The 16,794-nt window shown below is 54.4% G+C and overlaps 4 protein-coding genes across 4 annotated transcripts; 3 read left to right on the top strand and 1 right to left on the bottom strand.

Annotated features, from left to right (window-relative positions):
- Nucleotides 1-1,694: 1,694 nt before the first annotated feature.
- On the top strand, nt 1,695-2,738 carry VE01_02166 (uncharacterized protein; the record flags this gene model as incomplete). Its single annotated transcript, XM_018271677.1, has 1 exon — nt 1,695-2,738. The coding sequence occupies one exon, from the start codon at nt 1,695-1,697 to the stop codon at nt 2,736-2,738; it is 1,044 nt and encodes a 347-aa protein (XP_018133400.1).
- A 1,781-nt stretch (nt 2,739-4,519) lies between these two features.
- Nucleotides 4,520-5,612, top strand: VE01_02165 (uncharacterized protein). Its single transcript, XM_018271676.2, has one exon. The coding sequence runs from the start codon at nt 4,664-4,666 to the stop codon at nt 5,444-5,446; it is 783 nt and encodes a 260-aa protein (XP_018133399.1). The 5' UTR covers nt 4,520-4,663; the 3' UTR covers nt 5,447-5,612.
- A 108-nt stretch (nt 5,613-5,720) lies between these two features.
- MOT1 (TATA-binding protein-associated factor mot1) lies at nt 5,721-12,209 on the bottom strand (the record flags this gene model as incomplete). Its single annotated transcript, XM_018271675.2, has 5 exons — nt 11,870-12,209; nt 11,574-11,764; nt 11,504-11,521; nt 6,086-11,437; nt 5,721-6,027 (listed from the first exon to the last, which is right to left on the bottom strand). The coding sequence occupies exons 2-5, from the start codon at nt 11,582-11,584 to the stop codon at nt 5,721-5,723; spliced, it is 5,688 nt and encodes a 1,895-aa protein (XP_018133398.1). The 5' UTR covers nt 11,585-11,764; nt 11,870-12,209.
- A 628-nt stretch (nt 12,210-12,837) lies between these two features.
- On the top strand, nt 12,838-16,413 carry VE01_02163 (uncharacterized protein; the record flags this gene model as incomplete). Its single annotated transcript, XM_018271674.2, has 3 exons — nt 12,838-14,167; nt 14,216-14,313; nt 14,359-16,413. The coding sequence occupies exons 1-3, from the start codon at nt 13,270-13,272 to the stop codon at nt 16,411-16,413; spliced, it is 3,051 nt and encodes a 1,016-aa protein (XP_018133405.1). The 5' UTR covers nt 12,838-13,269.
- Nucleotides 16,414-16,794: the final 381 nt, after the last annotated feature.

Here is a 16,794-nt window from a genome sequence, read left to right as displayed (position 1 = left end):
AGGGCTGCTTGTGTGGGTGGTTGCTGCATGCATGCACAGCCCTGGAGTTGGGGATGGGAATAGAGATGGAGATGGAGTCGCCGGTTCCGGGTGGTTGTTTAGAGTGTTTAGTGGAGCGGTGATGGCCGTTGAAGGGAAGCGGGCGAGAGTACGGGCTCTGGTGTGATCTGTGGGTTGTAGTTCAGTGGATTGAAGAGACGCCGTCTTGCTAGTCTGAAGCTGTTTCCTTGGAAGAGTGCGGTGAGGGCGCCGTGAAGTGCGCAGTGAGTGCAGCAATGATGGTTAGGCAGTTATAATATGATGCGGTGTAGTAATAAACTATAGATGCTTTCAGACGCAGGCAGACTGCCCGTTCTCGGCGACGGCGACGGCGATGATGTTAGCCCACCAACCCAACGCACAACATGTACTTACCATCTCGCTGGTAAGTTGGTGTGTTGGTAGGTACCAACCCTGACCGTCATGCTCGTCGTCATGGAAGCCTTGGAAGTCCCAGGAAGCCCTGGAAGCCCTACCTTTCTAGTTATAGATTCCGCTAATCGACTTGTACCGATGCACTGGCATGCACTGACATGCACTGACGGTCTTTTCAGTATTTCTTGGGGTTTTGGTGGGTGTGGTGGTAGGCGTAGCTGGGTGTCGTCTTCGTTTCTGTTCGTGGGATATGCGTTGGGTGTGGCTTGGAACATTTCTCGGAAGTACCGAAAGTTCCTAAATGTACTACAATCGCCACTGTTTAGTGTTTTCTCGGTACTTCCGATACATGCTTGCGAACATACTTTGTACATGGGTCCAAGGCCCATGGACCCTTTTCACTTTTCCCCCCCTTCCCTGTCAACTGGAGGCAGGTTCCCACTTCCGAGTCTCTGCCCTCCCACTTCCACTCTTTCTGACCACACAACAACCCAATTCAACCGCCTCTTACTCCCTTTGGCCGCCTCTCCCCCCCCCTCCCTTCCTTCTCAGCTAGATACAGATCCGTTCTGTATGTATTTGAAGTATTCCTGGTATAGCATGTACCTGATGCTCTATAGTCGGTCCCTGTATATGCCATGTATACCTTGCATGTCTTCCTTGTCTTTTCATGTATGCCATATGCAACGTATGCCATCTATAGAAATCCATACCGAGAAGCGGAGTGAAAGTATGACTGTGTGCGAGCCGATGTGAGCGCTGACCCTCCTCCTCCTACTGCACACTACTTCCGGTCGTGCAGTAGTCGCCAGCCAAACTCTTTCTCCCTTTCTCTCTTTCGCCCTTCTCTTCTTTCACTCACTCCCTCTTCATCCTCTCCTCTTCCTCCTCCTCTTCCCCCTCCTACCTCTCTACCTCACTCTTCTTCTGGTCACCTCTCTCTTCCCCTCTCGGCCACCTTCCCGTCCTCCTTCGCCTCTCTTTGAAATACTCCGCCTTCTCCCTCCCTCTTTTTCCTGTCTTCATTGGTGTGCTCGTCATAAACGCCCGCTTTCCTCAGCTCCCATCGTCGTCCAACATCGTCCAACGTCGCTGTGCGGTTTGGCCCAACTAATTCCCAACGATCCGGAGAGTCCGCCACACTGCCTCGCCCTCCCTCTTCGTATATCTTGGCCTCACTGTCTTAATACCGTCCCACACCCCACCGACAAGATCCTGGTTCCCCCCTCAACAGAAACTCAAAACGTTATTCCCGCCAAGCCTCATCGTCACTGTCTCAGATGCCTCCTCAGCTCCTACCCGCTTCGGCGGCTGCCTTTGCGCCGCGAGCCTCATCAGTCAATGTAGTTTTAGGATCGAAAGTAGAGCCGTGGTTAACACAAACCCTCAAGAGGATAAACCGGATCAAGCGCCCGCTCAACAGCGTCCCTCAGCACCAGAGATGTTTAACGGAAACACTGTCGTCGACAAATGCGATATGGACTCTGACCTCAATCATGTTGCCCAAGGCGCCGGACTCGGAGTTGCGCAAGGACTCTAACCCGTTGATAGAAGCACTCTTCAACTTCCAGCTCGTCCATATCGAGGCCTACATCGTGCACGTCGACATGGTGCTCCGGAATGAGGTCGCATTCAAGTTAACACCTGACTCGATAGAGGCCCTGATCGAGTACCACAAGGAAATCCACTGCGTCGACATCGCCGCCAGCACGTACAACTGGTTAGAAAAGGAACTTCAGGTCAAGAAGCTGCACGAGGAATTCATCCAGGCCATCAACAAGTTCGTATATAGGACGAATGTGATTGCGCTGGAAGGTCTGGAAGAGGAAGGTGCCGGCGAGCTGTTGTGCGGAAAGAGCGAAGAGGTCAAGAACAACATCATGAACTTGTTCCTTCCGCTCCTTCCTCCCCCACCAAGGGTCGTGGACGTCATCAGGCCTCAGACGCTCCTTCCAAGTTCGGTGTCTGGAGGTGGCTGGTGGACACAGTCGCAGCCGATGCTGCAAAACCCGGTGCCCGCGCCATCGGATGTCTGGAGGATGCTCCCATCAAGCCCAAGCACAACCTCATCCGTCGACAGCAATACGCTGTGGGCGAGCATGAGCATGGGAGATAACTTCCAGCTGCCGTCGCCCGCGCCTTCCTTCAGCCAGCCCTACACGACGACGTCAGGGATGTACTTTCCTCAACCGCCCGTCAGCTCGCCCATCCCGCATCTGCCGTTACCAAGCATGCTTGCGCCGCAACCCTGTGGTGTCAGCGTTGGCTTCAATAGCTTCGGAAACGGATGGGATCGATACCAGGAGTACGCCATGTCGATGTGACAACCAAAGCCCGAGATGTACGCGAACGCACATGCTACCCCTTCGCCGGGTCACTACTACTATTAGTTAGCAGAACAGTTGCAAACCGGGCACCCACGAGATTCACGACAGTCGAACGAGCTTTAGCGGCATTTTTGTTATTGATATACGAACAACCGGGCAGCATTTTTTAAACTTCTTTCTACGTTGCGAAAGCGGACTACAGCACACCACTCAGCAAACGACAGACCATCTTTTACAAACATACCTAATAACCTTTGTTTTCTTCTCTCACTTTTCTTTTAACAATCTCGGCCATATTTAGCGCAGCGGGTTTATATTTCTCGGATTTCGGCGTTAGAGCAGCGACCACAGCTGCGTCCTTTCCCCGTCTGAGGAGTTCCTTCAAACACAACAACCGCGAGCTCGGCCTCACCACTATACTTCCCTTGGACCATTCATCACATGCATCTACCGGCAGGACACTGGGAGGATTGTTATTCTCGTCGATTGTTATTTGCTTATTTTTTTATGGGTTTGTTTTTTTTGGATATCATGTCAAAGCGATGCATTATAAGAGAGGAGGTACAACGCAGCAATGCGCAGGAACAACATTTTTTTTACTACAACTATGGCCGGAACAACAGTACACGTTTCTGGGAAACAGACTTTCATTTCTTCTTCTGGCTTCCCACCTGGCTTCTCGTTCGCGATAACGACTCGCTCCAGACTCCCCGGACCGCGAATGAGCATAGACTCATACGACCCGGCCTGTCTTTCGCACAAACATACACACGCAAAGGGAGGGATCCCCAATAACCGACAAAACAAAAAGGTAGAGATCGACCACCGCGCCGCCCCGCGATGCACAAGCCCACGGCCCCTGTCCCTGTCCCAGTTCTCCAGCAGAAGGGATATACAGCCCCGTGGCGCGTTGCGGGTAGCGGCGCGAATCGATTCCTGCGATGGTATCCACGCGACCTCCTCCCTCTCCCACCGCATCCAGCGCCGCTCGCTCTATTCTGCGTGCAGATAGACGGGCCGCAATGGGTGCGGGAGAGAGGGAGGAAAAAAGGACGCGTGGTTGCTGGTAGCCTGGTGCTGCTTGGACTATCGGACCTACCTTATCCCCCCTGGCTTTGTGGTACTGTACCTATCTACCCCCCTTCCTCGCGCGGAGATCTCACGTCTGCTTTGCATGGCATCGTTCTCTCGGGGCTCTTCCGCGCGATGTGCAGAGGGATGATTGGGGAGTGCGAGATGGAGCGAAACGGAACGGAATGAAACGGGATTAAACGGAACAGAAAGAGCATCGGACGCTGGTCGTCGCCGGGAAGCCCCTGGGACGCGGCGCTTGCGCCGCGGGTTTTCCGTGGATGCGCGGGGATGTTTTGAGGTTATTTTATGGCTCGCTGCTGTGCAGCGGGGAGGATCACTGGGTGGTTTTAGGAGGGTGGAAATGATGCCTGGGTGGTTGGATGGCCTGCGGCTACTGGGGGATGCGCAGGGTAGTTCGTAGGAGGAGGATGTGCAGGTGGATGTAGGTAGTGGTATTGGTATTGATAATTCAATTGAGAAACCCTTCAAATATGACACTTGGCATACAGTATGTTTGTGATACGAGCGATTTGATTCAAATATGCCGTGTCTATCTGATAGGAAACGTGCGCGATGTTAAAAGTATAACCTCATCTTCTACTTACCTAAGCAATATATAAATAGATATCGACCCCACCTCCCCGCGTCCCTAGACTGTCTGTGTTGCACAAGGCTGCCCGCGATGAGGGGCATGGGGGGGCCAACAACAAGGCTATGTCGCAGGTAGGGCATAGACGAGGCTACATAAGTCTTGGATCCAAAAGACCACATAAATACGCGCAACCTCCGTGACCTCAAATATTTAAACTTCCCCCTTCCTCCCATCCCCATCACCCAAGCCCCCAACCATGTCCGAACTCCCAGGCTACTCGCCCTACGGCGTGCCCCCCCCCGCCGCCTCCTCCACCAGCTCCCTCGCACCCTCCACCTCCGCCTCCGCCTCCACCGCCCCCGTCCCCCCCTCAACAGACCCCCCCACCTACCTCCCCCAACCCATCCTCCGCACCACCCGCCACAACCTCGCCGGCCCCATCCAAACCGTCTCCCTCTCCGACAAGCAACACGACTACTTCCTCGCCACCCGCACGTCGCCCACGACCTACACCCTCTCCCTCACCTCCGACCCCACCCCCCTCTACCGCATCGAAATCTCGCCCTCCCCCGCCTCCGACCCCGCCATCCAGCTCTTCGACTTCCATGACCCCTTCCCCCTCGCCGCAGCTCGCATGCCCCCCTTCGTCACCACCTTCGCCTCGGTATGCACGCGGGAACCCGCCGGCGCCGGCGCAGTCTGGCACCGGATGACGGACTCGCACGGGGTGCTGGCGGTGGAAATCGTGCCGGGGCTGCCGGTCGTGAATCGCGACGTGGTGTGGAGCACTCCGCGGCTGACGACGGGGCTGACGTGCACGCTGCTCGGGTCGCTGTTTGGATGGGATGGGGATGGCGTGACGTTGGCGAGGTATGGGATGACGGGGCCGGGGTTTAGGGCGGATATGGTGTTTGATATTCTTAGGGGCGGGGGGATCGAGTTTGAGTTGGGGATTGTGATGCAGGTTTTTGTGAAGTTGGAGGCGGATAGAAGGAAGCTTGAGAAGAAGGGGAAGGGGAAGGGGAAGAAGGGGATGTAGACGCGTGGGTATGCTGCTTGTCACGCGGATGTTGGAAGAGGGACTGTATACCCCGTAGAGCAGTAGCTGAGGCTTTCATAAATGCGGGCGCTTTCGCGGGCCATCTTCTTTTCCCTCTTAATTATCTGGGCTTCCGTCTCGTAAGTAAAGTACAAATACAGGTCGAACTATAAATACATCCATCCTTTTCCCCCATCACTACCCCCTCCCCCCCATACGCCACGCAAAATCACACCCCAAACGCCCATACTGACCCCCCACCTCCACCCATAGACTACCCCTTCATCCTCCCCAAAAACCCATCCAGACTAAACTCCTCCTCATACAGCCCCTCCTCCCACAACTCCCCAATCTCATCCAGATACCCCTTCTTCCCCTTCTCCCTAACCTCACCCGTCGCATCCACCGCATCCTCTTCGCCTTCCTTTGCCGCGGCCCCCGCGGCGTTTGGAGGCACGAGCCCAGGCACCTCATCTGAGAGCTGGAAGAGGTCGAGGATCTGATCTGTTTCCATAGTAGCAAGGCCGGCGTTCTGCTGATTGACGACCGTAGAGGCGACGTCGATTTTGAAGCGTTGGAGACTGCAGACGAGATGTTAGTTTTCTGATTTCACTGGGGGTATTATTAAGGGGTACATACGACATAATCTTCTCCTCAAGCGTCCCACGCGTAATCAATCGATACACATTAACCACCTTCTTCTGCCCAATTCTATGCGCGCGATCCATAGCCTGCAAATCCTTCTGCGGATTCCAATCATGCTCCACGAAGATAACTGTATCAGCACCGGTCAAATTCAGACCCAAGCCACCAACCGACGTCGTCAGGAGGAGCACATCGATAGATGGATCGCTGTTGAACTTGTTCACGATATCCTGGCGCTTGTTGGCCTCCACCCCACCGTCAAGACGGAGTGATGTCACCCCCGGAAGCATCTTCCGCAGCACCTCGCTTTGCACCATCTCAAGCATCTCCTTCATCTGACAGAAGATCAGCGCGCGATGCGGCGACACAGCCGCGGTACCAGCCAGTTCCCCTGGAGCGGGTTCGCGTCCAATACCGCAGTCGACAAGAAGATCGCGGAGGGCCGTGAGCTTAGGCGCATGCACAGGATCCGAGAGCGAAGTATTATTCTTAGCGAGGTAAGCCTGCGTCTCTGCATACTGCTTATGTCCCTCCTTCATAACAAGCGCCGGCGAATTGCACAGCTTGCGCATATATTGCAAGGCCTGGAAAATATGCTGTTTCGAGTCCTTATCGCCCGCCGACGCCTTCTCCGCGAGCGTCTTCCCGTTCTTCTTGGTGAAGTCTTCGAAGAGCTTCTTTTGCAGGGGAGAGAGGTCGCAGTAGTAGTTCTGTAGGATCTTGGGGGGGAGGTCGTCGAGGACTTCTTCCTTGAGGCGGCGCAGGAGGAAGGGCAGGACTTGTTTGTGTAGCGCTTCGATGGCGAGGGCGCCGGCTTCTTGCTCTTTGGAAGAGGGCTTGCCAAAGCGGGATGCGGCGATGGGTTTGGCAAAGCGGTCGAGGAAGACTTTTTCGGCGCCGAGGAAGCCGGGCATGAGGAAGTCGAAGAGCGACCATAGCTCCAACACGTTGTTCTGGATGGGCGTACCGGAGAGAATAAGTCGGTGGTTGGACAGCAGGCGCTTGACTGCGATGGTGACCTTGGCGCGCGGGTTCTTGATCAAGTGGCCCTCGTCCAGGACGAGGTAGTTCCAGTTGATGGGCGCGAGCACTTCGGCGTCGTTACGGCAGATATCGTACGAGGTGATAACCACATCCGTCTTGTCAAGCTGATCGCGGACCTTGCTGCGCTCATTGGGTGGGCCAACGTATGCCGTGCATGTCAAGAATGGTGCGTACGTCCTAATCTCTTGCTGCCAATGACCAGAGAGTGTTGGCGGGCAGACAATAAGCGTAGGCATCTTGCGAAGCTCCAAAGCACCCGTCTTCTTGAATTCCTCCGCACGTAGATGATGGTCACTAGCCACCATACACAACGTCTGGAGCGTCTTTCCGAGACCCATGTCGTCGCAAAGAATGCCGTGCAGATGGTACTTGTTGAGGAAGTTGAGCCAGTTAACACCCTCCTGCTGGTAAGAGCGGAGTTCGGCCTTGATAGCGACCGGGATAACGAAAGGCTCGACCTTGTGCGGATCGAGGAGCTGTGCGATGAATGTACGCTCGCGATCGCGGCCCTTGAGGAGTTCCTCTGACAATCCTGGGGGATCGGGGATACCGGCTTCGAGAGGTACGAGCTTGACGAGCGTGGCGAACGTGGTGGTTGCGATCAGACGGACGTCATTGTCAGAGTCGCTCATGCGACCCAGAACAGGCACGATGAGGAAAATAACGTATGGTAGGATATTATCACCCATGACGTGAATGAGATGGTAAATGCACTCCGTAGCACCCTGTCTGAAGTTCAGGTCCAGAGGATTGCTGATCGAGGGCAATACCTTCTCAACCAACATCGTCATGGCATCAACAGTGATGACACTGCAAACCGTAGCAAGGCACTTGGCAGCCATATATCTGAAAACAGACAGCTCGGAATGGAGCGCCTTAACAACCAAAGGAAGCAGACCCATAACGAATGGATGAAGATCCTTGTGCAACGTCGGCGTCAGAGCGCGCAGAACCGACATCCCATCAATGACGTCTTGGCCCAGCGGCTTCTCGGGATCCTTCGCCTCCTCAGGCAAATCGCCCACGAAGACTTGCGTCAGGGCATCATTCATAACGCCCTTCAGCGTTGGAACTTGCTCCAGTAGATCAGCGCCAAAGATATCAGACAGTTGCTCCAGGGCCTCCTTGGCACCGCGACGCATAATACGCGCCTCCTTCGCCTCACGCGCGAACTTGGCTGCATCGACGTGGTCCTTTCTATCCTCCTCTTTACGCAGGGACAAGATTGCAGTGCGCAGCTCTGCGTTGGGAGTGAACTCGGGCGTCTCGGCTGTGTCAATACAGCAGTACTTGGCGAGGTTGGAGACGATCTTGTCAGCTGGTCCGCGACGGCCCGACAGAGCGAATAGCTGGACGAGCTGCGCAACGGACAGTGCAGAGCGGCGCTGCAACTCGAGGTTATCCTCCTTCTTGATGCTATCCATGAGAGCCTTAATCGTATTAGACGGCTTCTTCGGCGCCGCGCCCATCGACACCAGCGCACCAGCAGCCGCAGACTTGACGCGAATATCGCGATGCAGCTTCATCGCCTTCGCGTTCTCAATAGCCGTCACAGCGTTCTCCCTCGCCTCATTAAGAGCATCCTTAGCGATCAACTTCTGCGCTCCCGAAAGCGACTTCTTCAGCCTCTCGAAATCTTCATTGACGCACTTATCCGCGTTGATGATGGAGAAAGCATCTGGACCCGCCTCGGCCTCGCCCTGGCACACCACGGCGAGCGTGGGGAGTCTGCTTTGAGATGCTTTGCCAATGTCGCGGAATGTGTTGAGTAGTGCGGCGCATTGCGCGCGGACGAGCTGGATGAAGCTGACGAGATCGCGGTAGTGGGCGGGTCTGTCGCTTTCGGTGATTGTCTGGAGGGGCTCCTTGAAGCGGGACACGGTGTCTTTGGATTCGGAGTTCTTGGCGTACTCGTCTATGATTGCCGCGGATGCGAGTTGCGTTGATGCGAACGAGGACGAGAGACCTTGCAGGATTGCGGTGTCATAGACGCCTAAGTCACTGACAGGGAGGAGAGACAGTAGGAGACCCATTGCCTTGGCTGCCGAGATTCTCGAACGGATCAAGATATCCATGCCGACGAGATCGACATCACCTTGCATCATGTGGCCGTCCACGTCGTGAGATGACGAAGGAGCTGCCTCAACTTGCTTTGCGGACTTTCTGCGGCGCTTAGCAGAGGGCTCTTGAGTGGCTGAAGTAGGCGATAGTTGGCGTGCGAGGTGAGCTGGCATGCTGTAGCTCGATCCTGAAGGGCGCATAAACAACGTCGGGTTCATTGGGAGAGGATGCCTCGAGACGCCGATGGGATGGAGCGATAGCTGCAATAGGGGCTCGACATGTGGAGCGAACTCGGCGGCGAGGGCGGACACATCTTGTTTCGACATGTACGTGACTAGTGCCGTCCATACCTGTAGAGAGAGTCGGAGAGTATCTTCGTTGCGCTCGACTAGGATATTTTGGTAGACAAGACGAAGGGTACGGCCGTTGAGCCACCCGCGTGTGCCTTCGCCCTCGATATGGACAAAGGTGAGCAAGGCCCTGAGAACAGCCGAGCGAACCGATGTAATGGTGTGTCGCAGGAACGGGTAGAGTCTAGGCACAAGCTCGGCGAACGACTGATCCGGATCTTCCAAGGCATTGACCTTCATCGCCTCCAAGACCTCGGGGTAACTGCAAAGCTTGGCCAAAAGATCCATGATCTGGCCCGTGCTAGCGCTCAGATCATCTCCCAAGTCCATCAAACACATCCAAACGATCTCGATTAAATCCTTCAGTTTCTCGGGGCGGAGGTTGACGAAATCCTGCGCGATTGGGATGAGGGTTGCCGCGCTAACGGATCGTACATCATCGTCGGCATCGCCGAGGCCTTTCATAACAGCTCGGATGACTCCGTCGATGAGGCCTCCGTCTTTGAGGAGAAGGTCGTTGCGGACTGCGACGAGGTAACGGAGTCCAATCATACCGCCGTGGCAGACAGCCCAGGCAGGGCGGTCCAGTCCGAGCTCATCCTGCATCACCATCTGTAGAAGGATGCGGAATACAGCGTAAACACTCAACGACGGGAGATGCGAGAGGAGCGCACCGAGAGTCTGGCCGATCGACTCGCGAATGGGCGCCACAACATTGTCCGACACGTAATCTCCGAATCTGTCGAGCGTGAGCACGCAGCAAAGTCTGCACGCCAAATCGTCAAGCCATTGCCTGTTAAGACGGTCGTTTTCAGTCCGAGACTTGCCACGAGCGCGGCCAGCGCCGTGTCCGTGGACGCGGATGATTTCACGGAGACCAAGAGATGCTCCGTGTCGAACCTCCCAACAGGAGTCGAATAGGTTGACCATGAGAAGTTCGCACAGTCTCTCGAAAGGCCATTCTGCACCTGCAGACTCTTCGTCCTCTTGGATCTCGGATTTGACTGGGACGATCGGGCCCTTGAACTCTGAGACGACCTTGGTGTCTTCCTCCACCTCGGCAGGTCTGTCGAGCGAGAAGTAGTCCTTGACTTTGCCGTTCGACTCTTCCTCCCCGGTGGATTCGTCTGGCATGGCGGCATCTTCAGTGGAAATGCTAGGCTTCTTTCCCGACAGATCCACGAGACGGTTCTTGCTCCCCGCCTGGAGGGCCTCACGCTTGCGCTTTCGCTTCAGCACATTAAGCTGGCGTGCGCTGAGACCACTATCGCCATTGGCTGCAGAAGTAGTCTCGGAGCACTTAGAATCTTCATGTGACCCTGAATTTCCGTTGGTCTGGTCACTGGGTGGGGGAGAGACGGTAGTTGGGACGGGAATGATGTCGATGTCCATACAGAGGTCATCCTCATGGAATTTACCTCTCAGACCAAGCCGAGTTGGCAGAGTCTTTTTCTTGTGGGCCAGGCGTTCCGAGGGATCCAGACGCGCCAGAGCAAACTCGTACCCTCTGCCTGTTCCTCGAGCGAGCTCCTTGCCATATTTCAGCACTTGAGAAATGTCAAGGTTCTCGAGGGCCAAGCGGAATCCGTCAACATTCGCGAGACTGTTCTCGCTCTTATCCTCGGTTTTTACGAGGGATGAGGACTCGTCCTCGATGATCATAGATTCATCCTTGGCCTCATCCTCGTTAGGGTCATACTTCTCGGCATTTTCAACGATGCCACCTAGAGCTTTGGCAGCTGCGACTCGGGTCTCCCATGTCCTGTGGTGCAGGTATGGGACGACCCTTGACAATAAGCTGAATAGGTCATCGGGGTGAGCCTTTTGAACATCTGCGAGCTGCTGGGCTGCAGTGTTTCTGATTAATGGGGTGCTTCCTGTTTCCAGTAGCCTACATATTATTAGTATACACAGAGGAAAGTGCGGATCGCCTTCATCAGCGACTGAGTGAACTTACGTGACCAATCGATCCAATCTATAGATATTATTAGTATATGAGACTTGGGTGGCGGGACGATGAAACTCACCTTGACGCCATTTTTAGGTCAACGCCTCAGGTCGACTCCGGCCTTGCGGTCAGAGAGGGCCTGCAGTATTTCTTTGGAAGAGAGAAGCCTCTTTACAATAATTGCGCCATTTAATATTCTTTTGGTGATGAAGTTGATGAAGTTGATGAAGTTGATGAAGATTGTGCTTAAAGTAGTAGCCTTAAGTGAGACTGGATGGGAGCGCACGTGATCAGCAGGGTTCTTTGATCGAGCCTTCTTAGATAGAATAGGTAGAATAGTGTACGTGTCGAATAGGCGGAAGAGCTTGCAAATACCCTTTTTATTATTGAGTGCGAAGGGTAGTATTAATATAATATCGTAAGTATCTCCAATTAATGGGTAGGTGTTAGTGGCGTGAGTGGTGTGTGTTGTGTGATAAGAAGGAAGGAAGGAATGAGATCGTATCACGTGTTACTTATACACGTGATTTGTCTGTGTGTCCCTTTTTTCGCCGTTCGCTTCGTTGAAAATTGGCGGGCGGTCGGCGGGATTAAAGGGATCTCCTACCATGATTATATACCTGATCACCCGCAGATTTCGCAAATTTCACCTGCGTGCTCGCTTATTTAGCGTGCAGCCACACCCCTGTCGTCACAGCCGCCTCAACTGTTTTTTTTTGGTAGAGAGACAAGTCTGATCAGTGACTTTCTTACACGCGATTATACGCGTTTGAGGGCGTGAGGAGGTGTTCATAGGCGTAAATACGCGATCAACCGCGATCATACGAGCAACATCTACTGAGTGATTAGGGGAAGTTAACATCACTCTGCTTATTATCGCTTTGAGGATATACGGCACAGCAATTATGAATGGAATATGGGTCCTTAATACTACTCTTCTTGATGACCTAGCGTTGGATGTTATTCCGAATTAGCCGTCTATCTATCTGCCTTGTCTACCTGCCAGCCTCTGTTTGCGTATGTATGTTTGTATGTATTTAATACTCACGATAGTATCTATCACATCGCGACTGCTCGATGAGAGACACAACCGTGCATGCAGCAACTCACTGTACTCACTTATTGTACTCACTCACTGTACTCACTCACTGTAGTTTAACCTTCTGAGTCAGGAGGGACAAAGTCCAGGAGCCACAAAGCCAGGAGGAGCGACCATCCTCAAAATTTCCCCATAAACACGCGTCGCAATGTTGTTTGTCTGCAATGTGCAATGTATTCGCAAGCCCCCAAAGACACATATATGATATTCTATTTACAGACGAACACCCACCCACCCCCTGCGGGTAAAGTTTTGGCCAACACGGCAAACAAACCTAGAATAACGAAATTTGGATATTCTGATTATTCTCATTGGTCGCCTCTGACGATGGGGTCGATGGGAAGGAGCTGGGGTGGCAGAACCCTTCACCGCCCAACCTTACTGGTGATAGGCCGCAGCATCCCTCGCACGGCCATCCAAGGCAGTCAACGAACATGGGTGAGAACAACACCAAGCTTCTGTTCGAAACTCAGCCTCCAATCCCTCCCAGAGCATTCAATTCATTCATAAATACTCTCTTCTTTCCCCCGTTGTGTATATAAGGCGTAGCCACGCATGGTTGTTGGATCATACCACCTCCCCACGAACCCAGCGACACTCAATGCGGTGACCTGAGCCTACAGTTGTCCTTACCTAGCGCTGCACCCACGATCCGATTTACCTCGACCCCGACAACATGTCATACACCCCTTCGATACCTATGGCCGCTGGGGCAAGACCAGCCCCATATGGAGCTCACCCACCACACGCGCCGGCCATTCCCCAGGGGACCTTCTCTCCGGGCACCAAGATCACTGTGGGGGGCCACAAGGTCGTCATCCAGAAATACTTCTCCGAAGGTGGCTTCGCCCATGTCTACCTAGTCAAGATGCCGGAGCCAAAGGATGGCACCGATATTGCGGTCCTCAAACGCGTTGCCGTGCCCGACAAGGACTCCCTGGGGAACATGCGGACGGAGGTTGAGACGATGAAGAAGCTCAAGGGTCACCGCCCCATTGTCAAATACTACGACTCACACGCCTCGCAGCTCAAGGGCGGCGGATACGAAGTCTTCCTGCTGATGGAGTTCTGCAGCGGCGGAGGGCTGATCGATTTCATGAATACACGACTACAGAATCGACTTACGGAGCCGGAGATATTGAAGATATTCTCGGACGTTACGGAGGGCGTGGCCTGCATGCATTACCTCAAGCCGCCGCTACTGCATCGCGATCTCAAGGTTGAGAATGTTCTCATAACGAAAACCTCGAGCGGGGAAAGACGATACAAGCTCTGCGACTTCGGCTCTACTGCGCCGCCGAGGGCGGCTGCGACAACGGCCGCCGAATGCCGACTTATCGAAGAAGATGTACAGAAGCATACCACTTTACAGTATAGAAGTCCGGAGATGGTTGATGTATATCGAAAACTACCCATTGACGAGAAGTCCGATATTTGGGCTCTTGGCGTGTTATTATATAAGCTGTGCTACTACACTACTCCTTTCGAAGAGAAAGGGCAACTTTCAATTCTTAATGCTAGCTTCAAGTTCCCTGCGTTCCCTGTATTTTCAGACAGGCTAAAGTTAATGATTGGTAAGTCTTATTGCATAAGTTATATCTGGAGATGCTAACAAAGTATAGCGACAATGCTCCGTGAGAACCCAGATGAGAGGCCGAATGTATATCAGGTACTCCGCGAAGCATGCCATTTGCAAGGTATCGAAGTACCAATTAAAAATGTGAGATATACTATCAATTCTCGAGACCACTACTAACCTATGCAGATATACGCTGGGGGAAACGACTTACATACGAAACGAAACCAGTCATTACCCAACCCCCGCACACATGTGTCTCCTGCCGTAGGCGCTGCCTTCGCACCACCAACCCAGCAAAAGGCTGCGATTCCAGATGTAATACCCATGCGACGAGGCCGGCCAACGACGACACCCCAGGCCCCAGGTCCAAAGCCAACGCCGTCTCCTATGCGCGTGACGAGCGGCGACCCATTTGCTGCTTTGGACTCAAAGTCTGCTCCTCCGACCGACGAGCTTTCCTCGAAGTTCCCCAGCATAGACCAATTCTCTCTTTTGCATGAGAAGGGCTCCAAGTTCGAATTTGATAGCACTTCGCCAACGACGGCCTCAAAACCGAAGGACTTGAACCAGAGAGTGACGGAGAAGCTAGCTGATAATGCGTTTGCCGCTTCTGCGCCACGCACTGGGACAGGGCCATCGTCTCAAGTCAGGCCATCGACCAGCTCGATGAGCAAAGCGCAACAGATCATATTCAACACGCCTGAATTACAGGCAACTATATCCCCGCCGTCAGAGGAAAAGGTGCCAACCACGTACAAACCCAAGTCGTCATACGTGTCAGAAGGCACCATGACATCCCCCAACCTGCCCGCAACAGATTTCCAACCGAAACAGCAATATAAACCTGCGCCTATACACCGTTTCCCTCCAGCCGATCAACATAGATCAGTGAGCCTCCCACGCAACCGTACTTCTATGGAGTTGGAGACACCCAATAGAGGACTCCTATCAGAGTCTCCCCAACCAACAGCAGCGTCGAGAAGCCGGTCTTCTCAACTAAAGGCTGCCGAGGACAAGCGCCCCGTCTCTTCCAGGCCTTCCCTCGAAACAGTTCGCACCAGCAACGATGACCTCGAGCCAGTCCCGAGAAATCTCCCCAAAGATACCCGTCCTCGACCATCCAGCGCATACCTAGAATCTCACATGGAATTCCTCCGTGACCGTGAACAATCCCAACCCAAGACGAACTTCCTCGGCAAAGCGCTTCCCAATTCCAAAACCCTGGACGCGCCCCCACCACGCACCTCCCCCCCCGAGCCCGCCTCCCCGGCCGACGAACCCAACATCGCGTCCAACGTCGAATTCCTCCGCCAAATGGAAGACCAAGACTCCTCCTCGCGCGGCCACAAATCCCGCAGCAGCATCTCCAGCAACAAACCCAAGCGCGCCTCCCTCCCCTCCATGACCCTCGCCGGCACCAAGAACCTCTTCGCCGGCAAGTTCGGCGACGCATTCAAGCGCTTCGAGAGCAACGCCTCCGCCCCCCCTCGCTCCCCATCCCCCGACCACGACCTCGACGCCCGCTTCCTCACCCCCATCGCCGGCTCCGAAGCCACAGACGACCGTAGCGACGACGGCCGTCCCGACGACGCCGCCCTGTCGGGCGAACAGCGCCGCGAAGCAGAGCGTCTCCGTCTCGCTGCCGAGGAACGCCGCGTCGAACAAGCAGCTGCGGAGTACCGCCAGCGCGTCGCCCACCGCGACCCCTCTGCCACGGGTCCCCCGCCCCGCAGCATCGGCGGCGTGACCCGTGCCGCCACGATCCAGAATAAGGTGAAGACCCTGCTCGATGAGAATGCGCGCCCTGAACCGGCCCGCACGGCACATGGGTATGGGCATTTTACTGATGATGACGCGGCGCAGCAGGGCGAGGCGTCTTCATCTTCATCATCTGCGCAGCTTGAGCGTGAGCGTGAGCGCGAGCGCGAGAGGCCTGGTGCGTCGCAGCAGCAGCAGCAACAGCCGATTGCGCGCAGGCCTGTAGGCAGCGCTGCGCCGGCGCCGAGGCCGAAACCGGTGCATTTGCATACCGGGGGGAGTGGGAGGGGTGGGTATGCGGCGCCCTCGGAGGAGAGGGGCGCGCCGCTACCGTCGGGGGGAAGGGGGGAGATGAAGGTTGATATGAGTCAGAGGGAGAAGGATGAGTATATTAGGGATTTTAGTCGGAGGTATCCCAGTTTGAGTGGGATTGAGATGGTGGAGACGGTTGTGGGGGAGGGGGGGAGGAGTAGGGAGGTTTAGATGGGTGGATGTGTGTGGTAGACATGCCTAGATGGTTAGTTGTTGGGTGTTGGTAGGGTAGATGGGTTATGGTAACGAATAGATGCTACCACTGATTATCCCATGTATGGATTTTACTTCTTGGGAGTGCTTCTGCGCGATTGATATATGTCTCGTAGTACTGTACGTGGCTAAGTGATGATAAAAAAGAGCGAGGCGCAGGTTCTGTTCCTTAGAGCAGAACTGCAGGCAGCCAAGGACAATTTCAGGTGAAAGAGAATAAAGTCATCAGGCGACATGATGTGGCCTATGTACTCTCAACATTTGATTCTGATTTTCTGGTACGGGCGGGGTAATCGTCGAGCTTACGTCTCAACCCCCTTATTCTCACCACCACCTCTC

This window comes from Pseudogymnoascus verrucosus, assembly GCF_001662655.1.
Source record: "Pseudogymnoascus verrucosus strain UAMH 10579 unplaced genomic scaffold scaffold_6, whole genome shotgun sequence".
Taxonomy (NCBI): domain Eukaryota; kingdom Fungi; phylum Ascomycota; class Leotiomycetes; order Thelebolales; family Thelebolaceae; genus Pseudogymnoascus; species Pseudogymnoascus verrucosus.
The sequence above is the reverse complement of the archived record's forward strand: the minus strand, read 5'-3'. Positions and strand labels throughout refer to the sequence as shown.